General features: G+C 41.8%; 1 protein-coding gene across 5 annotated transcripts in view; it reads right to left on the bottom strand.

Moving 5' to 3' along the window:
- Nucleotides 1-18,505, bottom strand: part of dock10 (dedicator of cytokinesis 10) — a 237,631-nt gene that overhangs the window by 173,118 nt on the left and 46,008 nt on the right. For 2 of the 5 annotated variants that reach the window (XM_078410847.1, XM_078410844.1), the window contains exon 1: nt 16,234-16,475. The exons of 2 other annotated variants lie outside the window; for them this stretch is intronic. In XM_078410847.1, coding sequence (XP_078266973.1) covers nt 16,234-16,395 — 162 coding nt within the window. In that variant the 5' untranslated portion in view covers nt 16,396-16,475. Of the gene's footprint in view, nt 1-16,233; nt 16,477-18,505 lie in introns of those variants that run through there. One more of the 5 variants, XM_078410848.1, reaches the window with a different exon arrangement.

An 18,505-nucleotide genomic window follows, 5' to 3' on the forward strand; every position in this document is an offset into this window, starting at 1 on the left:
GCCTGTTTCCACACTGTATCACTCTCTGACTCTATGACCCTGGTTGGATCCTGACTGTGGGTGCTGCATGTGCGGATTTTGAATGTTCTCCCTGTGACTGCGTGGGTTTTCTCCAGGTGCTCTGGTTTCCTCCTACACTCCAAAGACATACAGGTTTGTGAGTTAATTGGCTTTGTTAAAATTGCAACATGTCCCTTGCGTGTAGGATAGTGTACAGAGTGATTGCTGGTCAGTGCGGACCCGGTGGGCTGAAGTGCCTGTTCCCATGCTGCATTTCTAAACTAAACCTCCATCTTTTAGGTCGAAACATTCATCCTTCTGATAACCAGCATGGATCCTGCCACCCTGTAACTTCAATGAAAGTGGCAGAGAATTAGAAATTCTTTTTTTCCCCCTTTCGTTATACACATAGGAGGCAAGCGAGTACAAATGAGAACATCTACAGTTGCCCCAACGTTGATTTCCATAAATTTTAAATCCGTCAGCCTCTCAAAAAATGAGTACAATATAAAACACTGCAAGAGGAGCAGTGTCACTTTACCCCAACCACAGCAAGAGAAACTTCCACAACTACTGTTGCAGCAACTAGATGTCCATAGATTGCTCTAGGAATTTATTTGGCCACAATGATTGGACTCTATTCAGACCAAATCTGAGCACAGACACAAAGTCGTGCACAGTGGAACTTGTTTTTTAAGGCCAGATTTGGATCTGATTTCTGGTAACATCTGCAGGGTAAGCATCATTTATCTGGGGTTTCTGTCAATTACTTCCCAAAGGTTATAGGAGGTGAACACTGTGTGCACATTTATCTCATTGTTTATTGTGGACATGAATTGGCCACTGCACTGATTCCACAGTACAGGAAACAAATGGTGCACTTATCGAATTATCAGCAAAACACAGATATGTAGAAATTCTGAACGATCTCTCGGAGTTAATTTACAGACAGACTGATGGAATTGTGATTGCATTTGGCATGGAAACAAAGAGAAGAGAGTTGGCTGGTTAGCAATATAAATAACATCAAAACAATAATTTAAAGCACTTAATGCACTACCATTGCAATAAAGGAGCTAAATATATCTATCTTTTCACTTTTCAAATATGAGTAGCATTTTGTACCTTCAACTACTTTAAAGATATTAACTCTGATTCATTCTTCCAGTAAAAATCAGTCATAAGTATCTCTTTAAGTAGTAGAGGAGAAATGAAAGGAGAAGAAAATTAGTTTTGGAGCCAAGTCCACCCACTTCTTTTATATATAGTTCATATTTAACAATACATTTATTAAAAAGAAGACACAAAGTGCTGGAGTAACTCGGCAGGTCAAGCAACATCTTGGAGAGTCTGAAGAAAGATCCCAACCTGAAACGTCAACCATCCTTTTCCTCCAGTGATGTTGCCTGATCCACTGAGTTACTCCAGCACTTTGTGTCTATCATCGGTATATACCAGCATCTGCAGTTCCTCTCTGCACATCTCTAGAGAACATGGATAGGTGAAGTTTCGGGTCGGGACCCTTCTTCAAAGTAATACTTTGAATACATAACTTGGATAGAAATTGTTGAGCTCGTAAGAGGCTAAATGTATGTCTGTAATCAGCTATGTCCACTTCCAACGTGTGACTAAGAAAAAGGGAAGGCGTGTATGATGAATTTTGAATGCTTGATTTTTTTTCTATTGAAAATATTTAGCAAAAATGTTCCTAATGCGGGTTATAAATTAGGAGCAGATAATTATTTCCCAATGATGGAAAAGACACCTCTTTGTGGCTTGGGCAATGGTGATCAATGGTCTGAGACCATGCATAATCATTGGCCATCGCTCAAGCTATGCTGAAGTACCACATCAATCATACCTTCTCAAAGAGTTAGACTGCACTTAACTGACATGGAAGAGGGAAATAAATATCAGCATTGTGTCTCTTGGTTGGTACTCAATGGTTCCTACTTGCCTTAGACGCATTTCAGATAGCAGGTTACTTGATTGTAATGCTCATATAAAGGTGAGGCCATTTAAATCTGAGGTGAGAAGAAACATTTTCACCCAGAGAGTTGTCAATTTGTGGAATTCTCTACCACAGAGGGCAGTGGAAGCCAAATCACTGGATGGATTTAAGAGAGAGTTAGATAGAGCTCTAGGGGCTAGTGGAATCAAGCGATATGGGGAGAAGGCAGGCACGGGTTATTGATTGGGGATGATCAGCCATGATCACAATGAATGATGGCTCGAAGGACCGAATGGCCTTCTCCTGCACCTATTTTCTATGTTTCTATGTTTCTATTTTAATGTTCACTGTATAATTTCTACGTCACTCGAACACCTTTTTAGGGTGGCATGGTGAAGCAGTGGTAGAGTTGCTGCCTTACACGCCAGAGACCTGGGTTTGATCCTGACTACCGGTGCTGTCTGTACGGAGTTTCTACCTTCTTCTTGTGACCACGTGGGTTTTATTCCGGTTTACTCCCACACTCCAAAGAAGTGCAGGTTTGTCGGTTAATTGGCTTCTATAAATTATCCCTAGTGTGTAGGATGGAACTACTATGAATGGGGGATCGTTGGTCGGCTTGGACTCGGTTTCCACTCTGTATCTCAAAACTATACCCAAAGTCCAAAACAGAACATAATCAAAAATGAGAACAGAACTTTATCAAGTAATAGTTGCAATAAATGGATAGCAAAAAGATTGCAGAGGCCAAAATGAGAGAAAAAAAAACATTTCTGGAAGTACTCAGCAGTTGACGGGGCATCTGTGAAAAGAGAAACTGTTTCGTTAATGTTCCAGGTCGAACAGCCTTCATCAGAATATTTTCTCAAGAAGGGTCTTTGACCTGAAGCGTTAACTCAGTTTCACTTGCCACAGCTAACAATGGCCCATTTCCTTTATTATCGTTACTTTTTTGCATATCTTTCATTCATTTGTTCTTCCTACCACAACCAGAGAGCAACGCTGAACTACTATCTACCTCTTTGATTACCCTCGGACTATCCTTGATCGGACTTGCTGGCTTTACCTTGCACTAAACGTTATTCTATTATCATGTATCTATACACTGTAAATGGATCGATTGTAATCATGTCTTGTCTTTCTGCTGACTGGTTAGCACGCAACAAAAAGCTTTTCATTGTACCGAGGTACACGTGACAATAAACTAAACTGAACTGAACTATCTTAGCATATCACCGTCTATATCTCTCTTTTCCCTTTCCCCTGACTTGCAGTCTAAAGAAGGGTCTCGACCCGAAGCGTCTTTTTGTGTCTATCTTCCATTTCCAGGATACTGTCTGACCATCCGGTATTTCTGTTGTTTATTTTATTATTGACATTTGCATTTCAGCTATCCGGTCAAAATATGTAATTAGTTGCATAGATTTGATTTACTTTACTTTGCGAAGTGAACAGAGTATAAATGTACTCTGGAACATCTATTCCCTCACTGGTTTTTAAAAAAAAGCCAAGTTTGATGAAATCTGAAGCTTTTCAAATAAGAAAGAAAAAATTTGGGGATTTCAGTCTGAATCTGTGCTGGAGTGATGGGATAATTCTTGCATTTCTGATTGTTTTCAGGTACTTAGAGCCATGTGGTACAGTGGCACAATGGTAGAGCTCAGAGACCTGGGTTCGATCCTGACTACGGGTGCTGTCTGTACGGAGTTTGTAGGTTCTCCCTGTGATCGCGTGGGTTTTGTCTGGGTGCTCTGGTGTCCTCCCGCACTCTAAAAACATAATGTTTTGCAGGTTAATTAGCTATGGTCAAAATGATAAATTGTCCCTAGTGTGCAGGATAGTGCAAGTGTACAGGGTGATCGCTGGTCAGCGTGGACTCGGTGGGCCAAAGGGCCTGTTTCCACGATGTATTTCTAAAGTCTAAAGTCTATGACACAGCACATAAATAGGCCCTTTGGCCACACAAGTCCCTATTGACTAAAAGGAATTCATTTACACACAAGATTCTACCATAACCCCTTCTACTCTCCTCACAATCTCATCACCTTACTGCAGATTCCACCACCCACCTACACACTTGGAACAATTTAGGGTGGTTAATTAACCTTATAAACCAGGATTTTTGGGGGGGCGGGTGTGGGTAGAAATAAGAGGGCCCTGAGGAAACCCACACAATGACAGGGAGAATGTACAAACTCCACGTAGCCAGTATTGAACCCAGGACATTGGAGTTGTGAGGCTACAGCTCTACCACCTGTTCCACCTTTATTTTCAAAAAGCAAATGAAAGAAACTTCATGACTTTAACCTTGTTTCTTTTGAGGCATACGCAAATAAAAGTTGTTATATTAATCATTTGATTTTTATCATGCAAAGAATGAAAAGATCACGTAACTATTGTTAAGTATCACTTTCCCTTAAACCAGAAAATATATTTGACACAAAGTCCCAGTGACATCCTTAACCTTAGTAAACATAAAAGAAACTGGTCTGTGATTGAATTTCTGTAAGCAGGTACACTGATAGGACTTCTTATTTTATTGAAGGTCATTTGGTTTAATTGATTGATTTTAGGATTTGGTTTCTACTCTAGTCTCCTCCCTTGCCAATTAGCTCTTCCCGTCTCACCTCTATAACCATCTGCGACCTTCATGTTTGTGACCTCTTCCATTATTATCTGCTTCAAATACCCTAGGCAAGGACAATTATGCCCCTTACTTTCTTATCACACGCAAACTGCAACAGTTTCATGTTGAAACAAGGAACTGCAGGTGCTGGTTTATGGAAAAAAAAGACACAAAGCGCTGAAGTAACTCAGTGGCTCGGCTCGGTATCTCTTGACAACATGGACAGGTGATGTTTCATACGGGACCCTTTTTCAGACTGATTGTGGGGTGGGAGGGTGGGAAAGAAAGCTGGAGGAGAGGAAGGGCAGGACAAAGAGTGGCAGGTAATAGGTGAACACAGGTGAGGGGAGGGGTTGATGTGCAGATGATTGGACAAAGGCCAGAGACCAAAAGATTGAATAGTTGTGATTTGAGAAGCCAGGAGAAGGAATTAGGGGGGGGGGGAGGAGAGGAAGAGGAAGGGGTGGTTGAGTTCACATCCACCCAATAAAAACCCATCAGAAAAACCCTCTCTGTCGCCGAAGCCTGGGGCTGGTGATCTCCTTGATTGATAATCACTTCCATCGAAAATCAATCCCCTTAATTTGATCCTTTACAAATTTCTTTGAGTCAAATGTTAATCAAAAATACACATATTAATGAAGCATTTGGTGGCTAAATCAGATTAGAAATGCACCAATATATTATTGGTAATTTAATTCCTGAGGGCACGCACAAATCGTGTTAATAAATTTTTAAGAAGGTGAGTAGATTCTTAAAATAATTAAAATTTAAGTTATTTGCATTCTTTAGATAAATGATATGATTGTATTTTATATTGTGTCTGCATTATAAATAATTGATTTCAATTAATATTTCATATGAACGTAAATAATTTAAAATATATTTCTCTTAATTTGTAAATAGTAGACTATTTTCTAAATGGGGTGAGAATCCAGAAATTGGAGGTGCAAAGGGACTTGGAGTGCTGGTGCAAGATTCCCAAAAGGTTAACCTGCAAGTCGAATCGGTAGTAAAGAAAGCAAACTCAGTGCGAGCATTTATTTCAAGAGGGCTTCGATACAAAAACAGGGATGTAATGTTGAGGCTCTATATGGTGCTGGTAAGGCTGCATTTGGAATATTGTGAGCAATTTTGGGAACCATATCTGAGGAAGGATGTGCTGGCTCTGGAGAGGGTCCAGAGGAGGTTTTCAAGAATGATCCCAGGAATGAGTAGGTTAACCTATGATGAACGTTTGTCGGTACAGGGCCTGTACTCGCTGGAGTTTAGAAGAATGAGGGGGGACCCCATTGAAACATACAGAATAATGAAAGGCTTGGATAGAGTGGATGTGGAGAGGGTGTTTCCACTAGTGGGAGAGTCTCAGACGAGAGGTCATAGCCTTAGAATTAAAGGACGTCCTTTTCGGAAGGAGATGAGGAAAATGTTATTTAGTCAGAGGGTGGCGAATCTGTGGAATTCTTTGCCTCAGAAGGCTGTGGACGCCAAGTCAATGGATATTTTCAAGGCAGAGATAGATAGATTCTTGATTAGAACAGGTGTCAGAGGTTATGGGGAAAAGGCAGGAGAATGGGGTTAGGAGGGAGAGATAGATCAGCCATGATTGAATGGGGGAGTGGATTGGATGGGCCAAATGCCCTAATTCTGCTCCTATTCTTTATGACCTTACGACCGCAATATTAATATTTCCCTTTTTATGGTTAGCATTCTTCATGGGGGAGAACCTTATTTTGCTTGTCCAACTCTATTTTCTTGATGGATTAAAACCAATTGCTCAAACAGAAGGAGCAATGCTTCGAGCCCAACAGAGAATAATTATGAATAAGAATACTGAAAAGTCACTGAGATCAAAAATAGAAAATCTGAAAATCTATTTTAAGCATTATATTAAAGTAGGAAAGAGAGAGCATGGGGAGAAAGACTGAAAGAGCATCAACTATTTCCATAAGTAGTGAGATCATCTCCTACAATGATAGACACAAAGTGCTGGAATGACTCAGTGGATCAGGCAGCATCTCTGGAGAAAAAGCACAGGTGACGTTTCGGACCGGGACAGTCTGAAGCAGGGTTACGACCTGAAACTTTGGCACGTCCTGAAAAGTCACCAATTTCGGTTCTCCAGAGATGCTGCCTGACCCGCTGAGTTACTCCAGCACTTTATGTCTATCCTTGGAATAAACCAGCATCTGCAATTCTTTGTTTCTTCATCTAATTCAATCACAGGTTGAGTGAATGGTGCTTCATCATGTGGTGTTTGGGTGATGTGAGAGATTATGCGCTCCTTTGAGCACCTTTGTTGGGTGGACATCTTGGATAGCATGGATGCGTTGGGCCAAAGGGCCTGTTTCTGTGCGATATGAATCTGTCTCTATCTGCCTCGGTCTTCATTGATTATCATGGCCCTGTATTTACTCAAAGGAAATGTAAACTAAGAACCTAACTTTTTTTGGGGGGTGGGGGGGTGGGGGGGGGTGGGTAGAGATGGACAATTGACTGCCAGTCCAGATGATGGGTCCCAACCTAAAATGTCAACCATCTATTTCTCTCCACAGGTGCTGTCTGACCCACTGAGTTCTTCCAGCAGATTGCTTGGTGCGCCATATTCAAGCATCCACGGCCCTTTATGTCCCCAGCCTAACTTGTGGCATGTACTGAATATTCAAGGTAGCTGCAGGTGTCCTGGAAGCATTTATACGATGAATTGCTTTGGTGTTTATTGTGACATTAAAGAATACTGATGGCATAATATTCATTTAGTTCAATGAGTACAATTTATTTTCTTCTGATTGAACAAAGTCATGAATATCAGCAACATATTTGGCCGGACTTAAAACCTCGGCTCTCTCTTGCATTCTAAAAGTACTGCAGGCGATGTTGCATGATTGTTTCAGAATTTACTGTACGTCTATGATTTATCTTTTCCTGCTTACAACTGCAGAGATATACTGGCTATAAGCCTTACTTAAGAGATTAATGATGAACCGTGACAAAGCATAAACCAAGGCTAAAATATTTTTGTGGAAACAAAGATTCACAGATGCTGGCTAATACACAAAATGATAATGCTCCTTCAGTTTCTTCAGTGCAGTGTTGGAGGTTGTGATCCACAAAGGCCATGTATCTAAGGCTACAATACTTCAGCTGGAAAAGATAAGCATCCCACACATGTTCCAGTAAGTATGAGGAGCAATCTTGGCAGTAATATCATGGCAGTAGTATCTGGCTTCCTTGAATATTGGGGATCCTAGCAGAAGCCATCAAGTTTCAGTTTGACATACAGCGCATGAACAGGCCCATCGATCTCCACACACTAACACTAACCTACACACACTAGGGACAATTTACAAATTTACCTAGGCCAATTAACCCACAAACCTGCACGTCTTTGGAGCGTGGGAGGAAACTGGAGCAGCCAGCGAAAACCCACGCGGGTCACGGGGAGAAGGTACAAACTCCGCACAGAGAGCACCCATAGTCAGGATCGAACCTGGGTCTCTGGCACTGTAAGGAAGCAACTCTACCACAGCACCACGCCCACGGTTCTAAATTCATTCTATGGACACCAAAGTCTCATGCTCTTTCGCTCATTTTAATTGTGGACCTGCCTCAACATACCAGCATAGTCAAATGCCCCAAAAGCTATCAAGGTTTAAACAGAAGCAGGTACATGATGATATGAGGAATAACAAACAAGGAAGGTTGATAGTTCCACTCCATTAAATCAAACCACCAACCATCATAGAAAGACTCTTTGCACTGACCGGATAACACGCAACAAAAAGGCTTTTTACTCTACCTCGATGATCGTGACAATAAATTAAACTAAACCAAAAAAATTCTGATTACAAATTAAATCTAGACAGAGATATAACATCGCATTTAATTATATTTATATATATGCGTTAAACTTTAAAACACAACATAAGAGTTAATGGCAACACCCTTCTCCAAAACACCATTGTGAAAAAATGAATAAAATATCCTGAAATAGGGCAACAAGTAAAAATGTAAAGAAGGGTAAAAGGATAAAGTGTCAAACATTGAGGTAATGCTTGATAGAAGTATATAAATTCATGAGAGTCAAGATTTTTACACAGAGAGTGGTGGGGGCCTGGATCACTTTGGAGGCAGATACCATAGTGACTTTTAAGAGGCTTTAAGATAGGCACATGGAATAGAAGGATATGGATCATGTACAGCCAGATGAGATCAGTTTAACTTGGTATCATATTGGACACAAACATTGTGGGCCGAAGGGCCCATTCCTGTCCTTTACTGTTCTATGTTCTATGGCAATGAGTGAGGCAGAGGGAATGGGACAGCTTTATAAAAAGGCCTCCTTGTATTTAACAGATAGTAAAGGTTAGAATGCAAAGTCTTTCTGGTTGGAACAAGCTGAAGTCACAACTATAAGGGCACTTATGAAGGATGCAAAAGATTAGTTTCAATCCTTCTCCAGGGATTAAGCAGGTTGGCACTTCAGGGAAATACTGATTTGTCATCCCATTGACGAGATGCTCACAAGAGCTCGTCGCCTGCTAGGATAGAAAGGATTAAATGTCACCTCCTGTAATAAAGCAGAAGATTTTTCTAATTCCCAACAATGATTTGTCCTTTGCTCAAGACTACTGAAACTAGATTAACTGGTGGTTTACCAAGGTTCACAGTTTGTAGGATTCCGATATGCGCAGCTTTGATGCTAACAATGGAACATCAGCAAGTAGGTTAGTTTAGTTTAGTTTTACAGATACAGCAAGGAAACTGGCCCTTCAGCCCTCCGAGTTCATGCTGACCAGTGATCAATCATATGCTTATTCTGTCCTAAACACTGGGGGCAATATACAGAAACCAATTAACCTACAAACCTGCACGTCTTTGGAATGTGTGAAGGAAACCGGAGAAAACCCATGCAGTCACAGGGAGTACATACAAACTCGGTACAGACAGCACCCAAAGTCAGGATCGAACCGGGTCTCTGGCACTGTAAGGCAGGATCACCAGATTGATCCCTGGGATGGCGGGACTTTCATATGAAGAAAGACTGGATAGACTAGGCTTGTACTCGCTGGAATTTAGAAGACTGAGGGGGGATCTTATAGAAACATATAAAATTCTTAAGGGGTTGGAGAGGCTAGATGCAGGAAGATTGTTCCCGATGTTGGGGGAGTCCAGAACCAGGGGTCACAGCTTAAGGATAAGGGGGAAGTCTTTTAGGACCGAGATGAGAAAACATTTCTTCACACAGAGAGTGGTGAGTCTGTGGAATTCTCTGCCACAGAAGGTAGTTGAGGCCAGTTCATTGGCTATATTTAAGAGGGAGTTAGATGTGGCCCTTGTGGCTAAAGGGATCAGGGGGTATGGAGAGAAGGCAGGTACAGGTTACTGAGCTGGATGATCAGCCATGATCATATTGAATGGCGGTGCAGGCTCGAAGGGCCGAATGGCCTACTCCTGCACCTATTTTCTATGTTTCTATGTTTCTATGAACTCTACCGCTGCACCACTGTATTGCCCCATTCTGCTAATGAAGTAATTCATTCGCAGATTTATCTATAGTTGAAATAAACATATTAACTGGTTGAAAAAAAAACTGTTTCAGGCCGAGACTGCAAAATTTATCACGAAAGTAATGTTTGCCCAGTATAAATTTCACTTGAGATCATGGAGGAAATAGCTTTTGCCAGTGCCAACCTGATTGGTGGTCCCTCCTGCTGTTATCTCCATTCAAGAGCAGTGAATTGCAACATACACCCAGGAAAATGTGGGTCAGTGTATCTGCTGCCAGGCTATGATCTCCAGCAAGCCTTGCTAATCTCTACTGAGCTGAGCTGAATGAAATTGGATGCAGCGAGCAACTTCCAAGAGTGATGACACTTCAAAATTAATTGCTTGGCTGTGATCCACTCTCAGACATCACAAGGATGTGAAAAGTGCAATGAAATAAAAGTTGTTTTTTTCTTGAATCCTACACTCTCGTAAAGGATTAACATATTTCAATATTTTGCTTTGTTCCCTATTAAAAGCCTCGTTTGGCAGGAAAAATATCTTGCCTTTGATGTTTCTCGCACAAGTAAGCTACATGCAGTGTAGATGCCTTTTTTTTATTAAATATGGTGAATTGTTCAAATGCCAAATGTACTTCACAACCAAGTTCGGTTCCACTGAGTACTTGTTCTTTCCAAATAAATAACCCGACAATAATAATTCCTTTACTTTATTAGTTCAGAGGTAGGAATTAGAATATGCTCATCGTCCAACGTAAATAAGATCCATAACTATGTAAAATCAGTCAAAGTGCAAAAATTACCTTTTAGAATCCAACAATAAAGTTTGGATTATAATGAATCCCAGAATTGTAGTTTCACACAATTCTGGGAAACACACACCAAAAACATACAGTACGTACATCTGGCTTCTGATGGACTTTTCCACAAACAACTACCAGTATCAGACTCTAATGAAATAAAAATATAGCGAAAAGTTTACATCCTGAAATGTTAACACGTTCTTTATCCACAGATGTTGCCTGACTTGTTGACTACTTCCTGCATTTCGTGTTAATATTTTAGATTTTGGAACCTGCGCTATAAAAAAAAAATTCAAATCAACCTATTGTGACATTTATCCAACTATATCGAAAATCTGAATTTTACGAATCATTATCTGCCAGATGGTTTGGGTTTATAAGATTAAAAAAATGTTGTGCAAAATATCTCACCAATATCAGAAGGTAACAGGAAAACAAAGGAAAATGATACATATTTTATGTCTCCACTTCCAACTAACTGTACAATATGATATAAATTTACCTGAACACCATCGCATTTCCCTGGCCGATTGGGATGGTGCATCAGGTTTTATCCATTAATCCATGATTTGAGTTTGCATGATTGTTTTAGGGATGGAAATGGAGAATTAAGGAGAGAGCCACTGGCAACGACGGATGCAAGGAGTGGGCTGGTCGGAGTGGACCAGGGTATTGCCTCCATCACCTTCAAGGTCGGCTGCAGGAAGTGTCAATAGACAATAGACAATAGACAATAGGTGCAGGAGTAGGCCATTCAGCCCTTCGAGCCAGCACCGCCATTCAATGCGATCATGGCTGATCACTCTCAATCAGTACCCCGTTCCTGCCTTCTCCCCATACCCCCTCACTCCGCTATCCTTAAGAGCTCTATCCAGCTCTCTCTTGAAAGCATCCAACGAACTGGCCTCCACTGCCTTCTGAGGCAGAGAATTCCACACCTTCACCACTCTCTGACTGAAAAAGTTCTTCCTCATCTCCGTTCTAAATGGCCTACCCCTTATTCTTAAACTGTGGCCCCTTGTTCTGGACTCCCCCAACATTGGGAACATGTTTCCTGCCTCTAATGTGTCCAATCCCCTAATTATCTTATATGTTTCAATAAGATCCCCCCTCATCCTTCTAAACTACAGTGTATACAAGCCTAATTGCTCCAGCCTTTCAACATACGACAGTCCCGCCATTCCGGGAATTAACCTAGTGAACCTACGCTGCACGCCCTCAATAGCAAGAATATCCTTCCTCAAATTTGGAGACCAAAACTGCACACAGTACTCCAGGTGCGGTCTCACCAGGGCCCGGTACAACTGTAGAAGGACCTCTTTGCTCCTATACTCAACTCCTCTTGTTATGAAGGTGTCCCCGGAACACAGAGGCGATTGGGCAAGGAGGGGGGACGTTGGGTCACGGGCTTGCGGCAGCCTGGGGCTTACCTGTGCTTACCTGGATCGGCGGCACTACAGCACTTCCGGCATGTAGACCGGACTTTGGACTTTGGACTTTTACTTTGTACACGTTGCCAAAATGTGCCGACTGTGTATTTGTGAGTTGTGCAAAAGAATTACACTGTGCTCTGCATACGTGACTATAAAGAACCATTGAACCATTGAGAACTACTTAACCAATCAAGCTTGCATCTTCTTTTGACTACATGCAATCCATTCTATTGAAAACTCTACCCAAACCAGTCAAGTGCCAGATACACTGCTATTTTATCATGCATAGGACTTCTCAGTTATCGGAAATCAACATCAGAGTCAGGCCATGATATAATTACAGTGCATATAAAGCCAAGTGCCATGGTTCTCTCTTGAGAGACTAGGGAGTTTACACGGCACACACACTGGATGTAAAACGGATTTTATCGATTGCACACCTGACTTTACATTGACCCATCTCTGCTGGTCGTATAGTAAAACAACAGCCTCATCTCTCCTCAAAAGATGTCTACTACAGAATAGCTATCTGGCACAGTTTTCTTCATTTATAAAGTTCCTCAATGTAATCACTTCTCTCCACAATTATTTCTGGTAAATTTTGTAGCAAGTTAGGTAGGCACTATTTAACATGCTCTTTTTAAACATATAATGTTTAACTCAAAACCAACCATAGATGTCAATTATGTAACATCCATCCAATATCAAGTCTTCTAAGATGTGTTTGTCATTCAGCCAAATTTATTAACCTGTCTCATTCACAAAATGTTTTTGATGCATTGTTAATCAAGGGCAAAATTGGAAACTGGGGTAAATATTTGACTAGTGGCAGAACAAAACTACTGGAATATCTAATCTGGGCCTTGAGGCCAATCTAAATCCCAAAGACTGGGTTCTGTTTGTACTGGGAGCAGGCATCCACATCTACAGTGGAAATGCAGAGGTATTAAAGAACACAGAGGCATCCTGTTGCTCCAAGATGGAAAGTAACAGGTAGAATTGGATTGAGGATGCAATGATTTGAGAAGATTTTTATCTTCTCATGGAACTTATTTGTGGCACAAAATACCGCACATAACCATGCACAACAAATCTAGGATCCACTCGACCCAAGTGTTGAAAATCCCAGGATCGACGACTGTTGTTCCCAGAAATTATTGCAAATTATTGTGGAGAAGCAAGGGTCACGTGTAAAAATAAACTCAACCCAAACTTGGGCAGCACGGTGGCGCACCGGTAGAGCTGCTGCCTCACAGCACCAGAGACCCAGGTTCGATCCTGACTACAGGTGCTGTCTGTTAGGTTTGTATGTTCTCCTCTCGACCACGTGGGTTTTCTCCGGGTGCTATGGTTTCCTCCCAGATTCCAAAGATGTACAGGTTTGTAGGTTAATTGGCCTCTGTAAATTGCCCGTAGTGTGTAGCATTGTGCTAGTGTCCGGGGATCACAGGGCAGCGTTGACTCGGTGGGCCGAATGGCCTATTTCCATGCTGTATCTCTCAAGTCTAAAGTCCAAAGCAAACTGAACTGGAAATGTTGAGATAGATGGCGAAAGAAATCCCCAATAAATTCTGCTGTCTTCATTTTCATTTCACTAAGGGAAGTAGAATTGCTGTCTTGACCCACTCTAACTTGTCTGGGAGTTCCTATATGTCTGGTTCTGGCTTTTATTTCACATTCCCGCGCATCATGAAATTTCATGAGAAGAACTGACAGAAAGCACAACATTTAAATGTATATCCAATGTCTACACAATGCAAGTGTCCTTCAAAGTGGTCAGCACCGTGGGATAGAAGGAGCCACCCAGGGTTGATTCAAGCAGATGCAGTCAAACATAGCAGGTGGTGGTGAAGAGTCAGCATACAGGAGAGAGATGGAATACCTGGTTGGGTGGTGTCATAACAACAATGTCTCACTCAACATCAACAAAACCAAGGTACTAATTGTCGCCTTCAGAAAGAGAAAGGCAGAACAGCACATGTTAGTTTTCATTGGTAGGTCAATGGTGGAGAGAGTTGGCAGTTTCAAATGCCAGGAGAGAAACCAATCTCCTGTCCTGTCCCCAGACCATAGATATAAGCATTAAGAAGGTGTGCTGGTAACTCTATTATCTTAGATGTTAAAAGAGATAGACAATAGACAATAGACAATAGGTGCAGGAGTAGGCCATTCAGCCCTTCGAGCCAGCACCGCCATTCAATGCGATCATGGCTGATCACTCTCAATCAGTACCCCGTTCCTGCCTTCTCCCCATACCCCCTCACTCCGCTATCCTTAAGAGCTCTATCCAGCTCTCTCTTGAAAGCATCCAACGAACTGGCCTCCACTGCCTTCTGAGGCAGAGAATTCCACACCTTCACCACTCTCTGACTGAAAAAGTTCTTCCTCATCTCCGTTCTAAATGGCCTACCCCTTATTCTTAAACTGTGGCCCCTTGTTCTGGACTCCCCCAACATTGGGAACATGTTTCCTGCCTCTAATGTGTCCAATCCCCTAATTATCTTATATGTTTCAATAAGATCCCCCCTCATCCTTCTAAATTCCAGTGTATACAAGCCCAATCGCTCCAGCCTTTCAACATACGACAGTCCCGCCATTCCGGGAATTAACCTAGTTCTGACGTGTCACCGAATATTCCAACTTCGCAGAGGTCAAGTCAAGTCAAGTCAATTTTATTTGTATAGCACATTTAAAAACAACCCACATTGACCAAAGTGCTGTACATCTGATTAGGTACTAAGGAAAAAAAAATGAAACATACAGTAGGTATTGGCGATAGCTCTGGACTCATTGCACTATGGTCCAATATGGCAATTCGAACACACATATAGAGAGGACGTTATAAGGTTATAAGGTCACATGTTATAGCAGCAGAATTAGGCCATTCAGCCCATCAGGTCAACTCCGCCATTCAATCATGGCTGATCTATCTTTCCATCCCAACCCCATTCACCTGCCTTCTCCCCATAACCCTTGACACCCGTACTATTCATGAATCTATCCGCCTTAAAAATATCCATTGACTTGGCCTCCACAGCCTTCGGTGGCAATGAATTCAATAGATTTACCACCCTCTGACTAAAGAAATTCCTCATCATCTCCTTTCTAAATGTACGTTGAATGGCTGTGTAAAATAACTAGGTAAACAGCACAGTCACAACATTTTGCTGCTGTTTGTTCCCTTCTTGTGCTTTTCTCAGTACATTCTGTGACTGACAATTTTGAAATGAGCTATTGATATTTTCTATCAGGCCACCATCACAAAGCCAAAGACTGCGGGAGTCACGCCAAGGTATTAAAAGGTAGCTTGCTGCCACATTCAGTGGCAATTATACAGCCTCAACTAAAAGGATTGTTAAACATTTTATGCAATTGCCCTGCAGAAAAGTGAAATCTTTAGAAGTAGCCCATCGTTATTGAAAATGCAATCATCTTTGAAAAATTGACTGTTTTGTTAACATGTTCTAAAACACATAAGCTGGCATTAATAAAGAACAGCAACCTTAACACAACTCACAGTAAAAATGAATTTATTTTACCATAACGTTTCATTGCTCACACAACAGCTTAAGACAAGATTTTAGAATTTAAACCTACAACCATATTAACGTTTAAAAGGAATCATCCGAGTAACAGTACAATGACTGTGTGATACTCTGTTTACTGGGAAAACAACAAGTGACTTCAGCTTTCTATTTGCCTCGTGTCGACTAATGTAATTTGCATTGGAACCCGACCGATCTGCTGCCCTTAATAAAACAATCCCTCCACCAACATGTTTTATAAAGGTCGGGATGTATTTTACCACGATTATGAAAGTCAAAGTGTCAACTTAACTTTAAAAGGTTCGTAGAAACAAAGAATTTTTTCAAATAAAGATCTGTAAATTATTAACACAGAAAAATTACTGTACCATTATTAGGAGATTTCTGGGTCTGCTCATTTCATCAGATTCATCCAGTGGCAAAAATTCAAGTGACAACTGTTTCTGATGCTGAGTGCAGATATGTGCACAGTTCCTCTGAACCATGGAATGAATGGCTTCAAGCAGAACAATGCTGGCAGAGCAACCCATATCTGCATCCTGAAGCCTACAGAATAACTCCTTCTGTGATTATGCTATATTGGAGAGACAGTGGAACCTTGTCCCTGAAATCAGCCTACATTGCAGCTGCAGGCACAGAGCTTTCCAATCCAAATCTGCGTTCAGGTCAGCTGATGACAAGTAATTGTGCTGCTCTGATGCAGGAGAAAGTATTGCCAGTCCACAGCTGGAATAAGCGCTGGAAATTGAAATGTATTCCAATCCCGGGACTGCCAACAATTCTCCCGAAAGAAAGTTGTGAAAAGCACCTCGTTTTGGGAATTATTCACGAAGTGACAAACAGCAAGTGAAATCGGAATAATGACAACTGATGTGTAATTGTATCTGTTGCAAGACCATAACCATAAATCTCACATTTTAATTGTTATCCTTCTCGAGAAATCAAACGCTTTGCTCACGTTACAGACTGGATGTGCTTCAGGCACTGAGTGTTGTGTTTCTCCCATTTTACATTTCTTATACCATGCCAGAAAACTATGTTCCTTAAACAAACAGCTCTGGTGTTGCTTGTGCAGATTTCCTTTCAATGCCTTAGTTGTTTTGGGCCCACACATGCAGATGCTTTGCAGACTAATCAATTTTAAGTAAATGCAGGAGGCTTTCTTTGATGAAGCACGGGTCAATTAAATTTCACAGCAAACCGCCACTGTGCTTGCTCTTTCACTAACAGGCAGGAATGGAATACTTTGATAGCTGATGTCAAGAGCTGCCTGATAATGGGAAGATGCAGATGATGTTTGTACGAGAATGTACAAACTCCGTACAGACAGCACACACAGTCAGGATCAATCCCAGGTCACTGACGTGTAAGGCAGCAACTCTACCATTACACCAGTTTTACATTGTATTTATATTTTTGAGCGGCCAATGAATTTTAAATTTAGGGATCAGCCTTTGGGCAACTGTAGATGGTCTCATTTCTACAGGCTTGCCTCCTATGTGTATAAGGAAAGGAAAAACGGAGGAATTTCTGATTCTCTGCCACTTTCATTGAAGTTACAGGATGACAGGATCCATGCTGGTTATCAGAAGGATTAATATTTTGACCTAAAAGATGGAGGTTTAGTTTAGAAATACAGCGTGGGAACAGGCCCTTCCACCCATCGGGTCTGCACTGACCAGCGATCATTCTGTACACTAGTACTATCCTACACACAAGGAACATGTTGCGATTTTACCAAAGCCAATTAACTTACAAACCTGTATGTCTTTGGAATGTGTGGAGAAACCCACGCCGTCACAGGGAGAACATTCAAACTCCGCACATACAGCACCAATAGTCAGGATCCAACCTGGGTCTCTGGCGCTGTAAGGCAGCAACTCTACCGCTGCGCCACTGTGCTGTTCTGTGTTATTTACACAACGTGTTTATTGAACTTAAGATACTCATGACCTGCATGGTTTCAGCTGCAAAAGCTAGCTTTATTTGGTGTGTTAAAGCCTGCACTTTGGGGGCAACACAGTGGCAGGGTTGGTAGAGCTGCTGCTCATAGCGCTAGAGACCAGGGTTCAGTCGGGTGCTGTCCATATATAGTTTGCTATATTGTATTGTAGTGGCTTTACTAACTTTGTCACTGTGCCACCCCTTAAAATAAGTTACATGCATCTTGATTAGTAAGTGTATCCAGGGTTATCGGGAAATGGCAGGAGAATGGGTTTAGAGGGAAAGATAGATCAGCCATGTTTGAATGGTGGAGTAGACTTGATGGGCTGAATGGCCTAGTTTTGCTCCAACATAACTTATAGCGATGTTCCCACTCCTGCTCCCTGCTGGTGTCCTCCCTGGTCAATCAGAACTCAGTCTGCATCATTCCACCCCCTCTTTGGTCTTTTCCCAGATACCCTAGTTCCCTGATCTCGTTCTCAAATCCATTGCCAAATTTGTCTTTGGCCTTGTGACAATCTCATCACCACATCCCAATCGTCTTTCCCAGCACCACGTGGCGCAGCGGTAGAGTTACTGCCTTACAGCGCCAGAGACCCGTGTTCGATCCTGGCTGCGGGTGCTTGTCTGTGCGTTCCCCCCGTGACCTGCCTGGGTTTTCTCCGAGAACTTCGGTTTCCGCACACACTCCAAGGA

The sequence above is a fragment of the Rhinoraja longicauda genome, chromosome 13 (genome assembly GCF_053455715.1).
Source record: "Rhinoraja longicauda isolate Sanriku21f chromosome 13, sRhiLon1.1, whole genome shotgun sequence".
In the NCBI taxonomy this organism is placed as follows: Eukaryota; Metazoa; Chordata; class Chondrichthyes; order Rajiformes; family Arhynchobatidae; genus Rhinoraja; species Rhinoraja longicauda.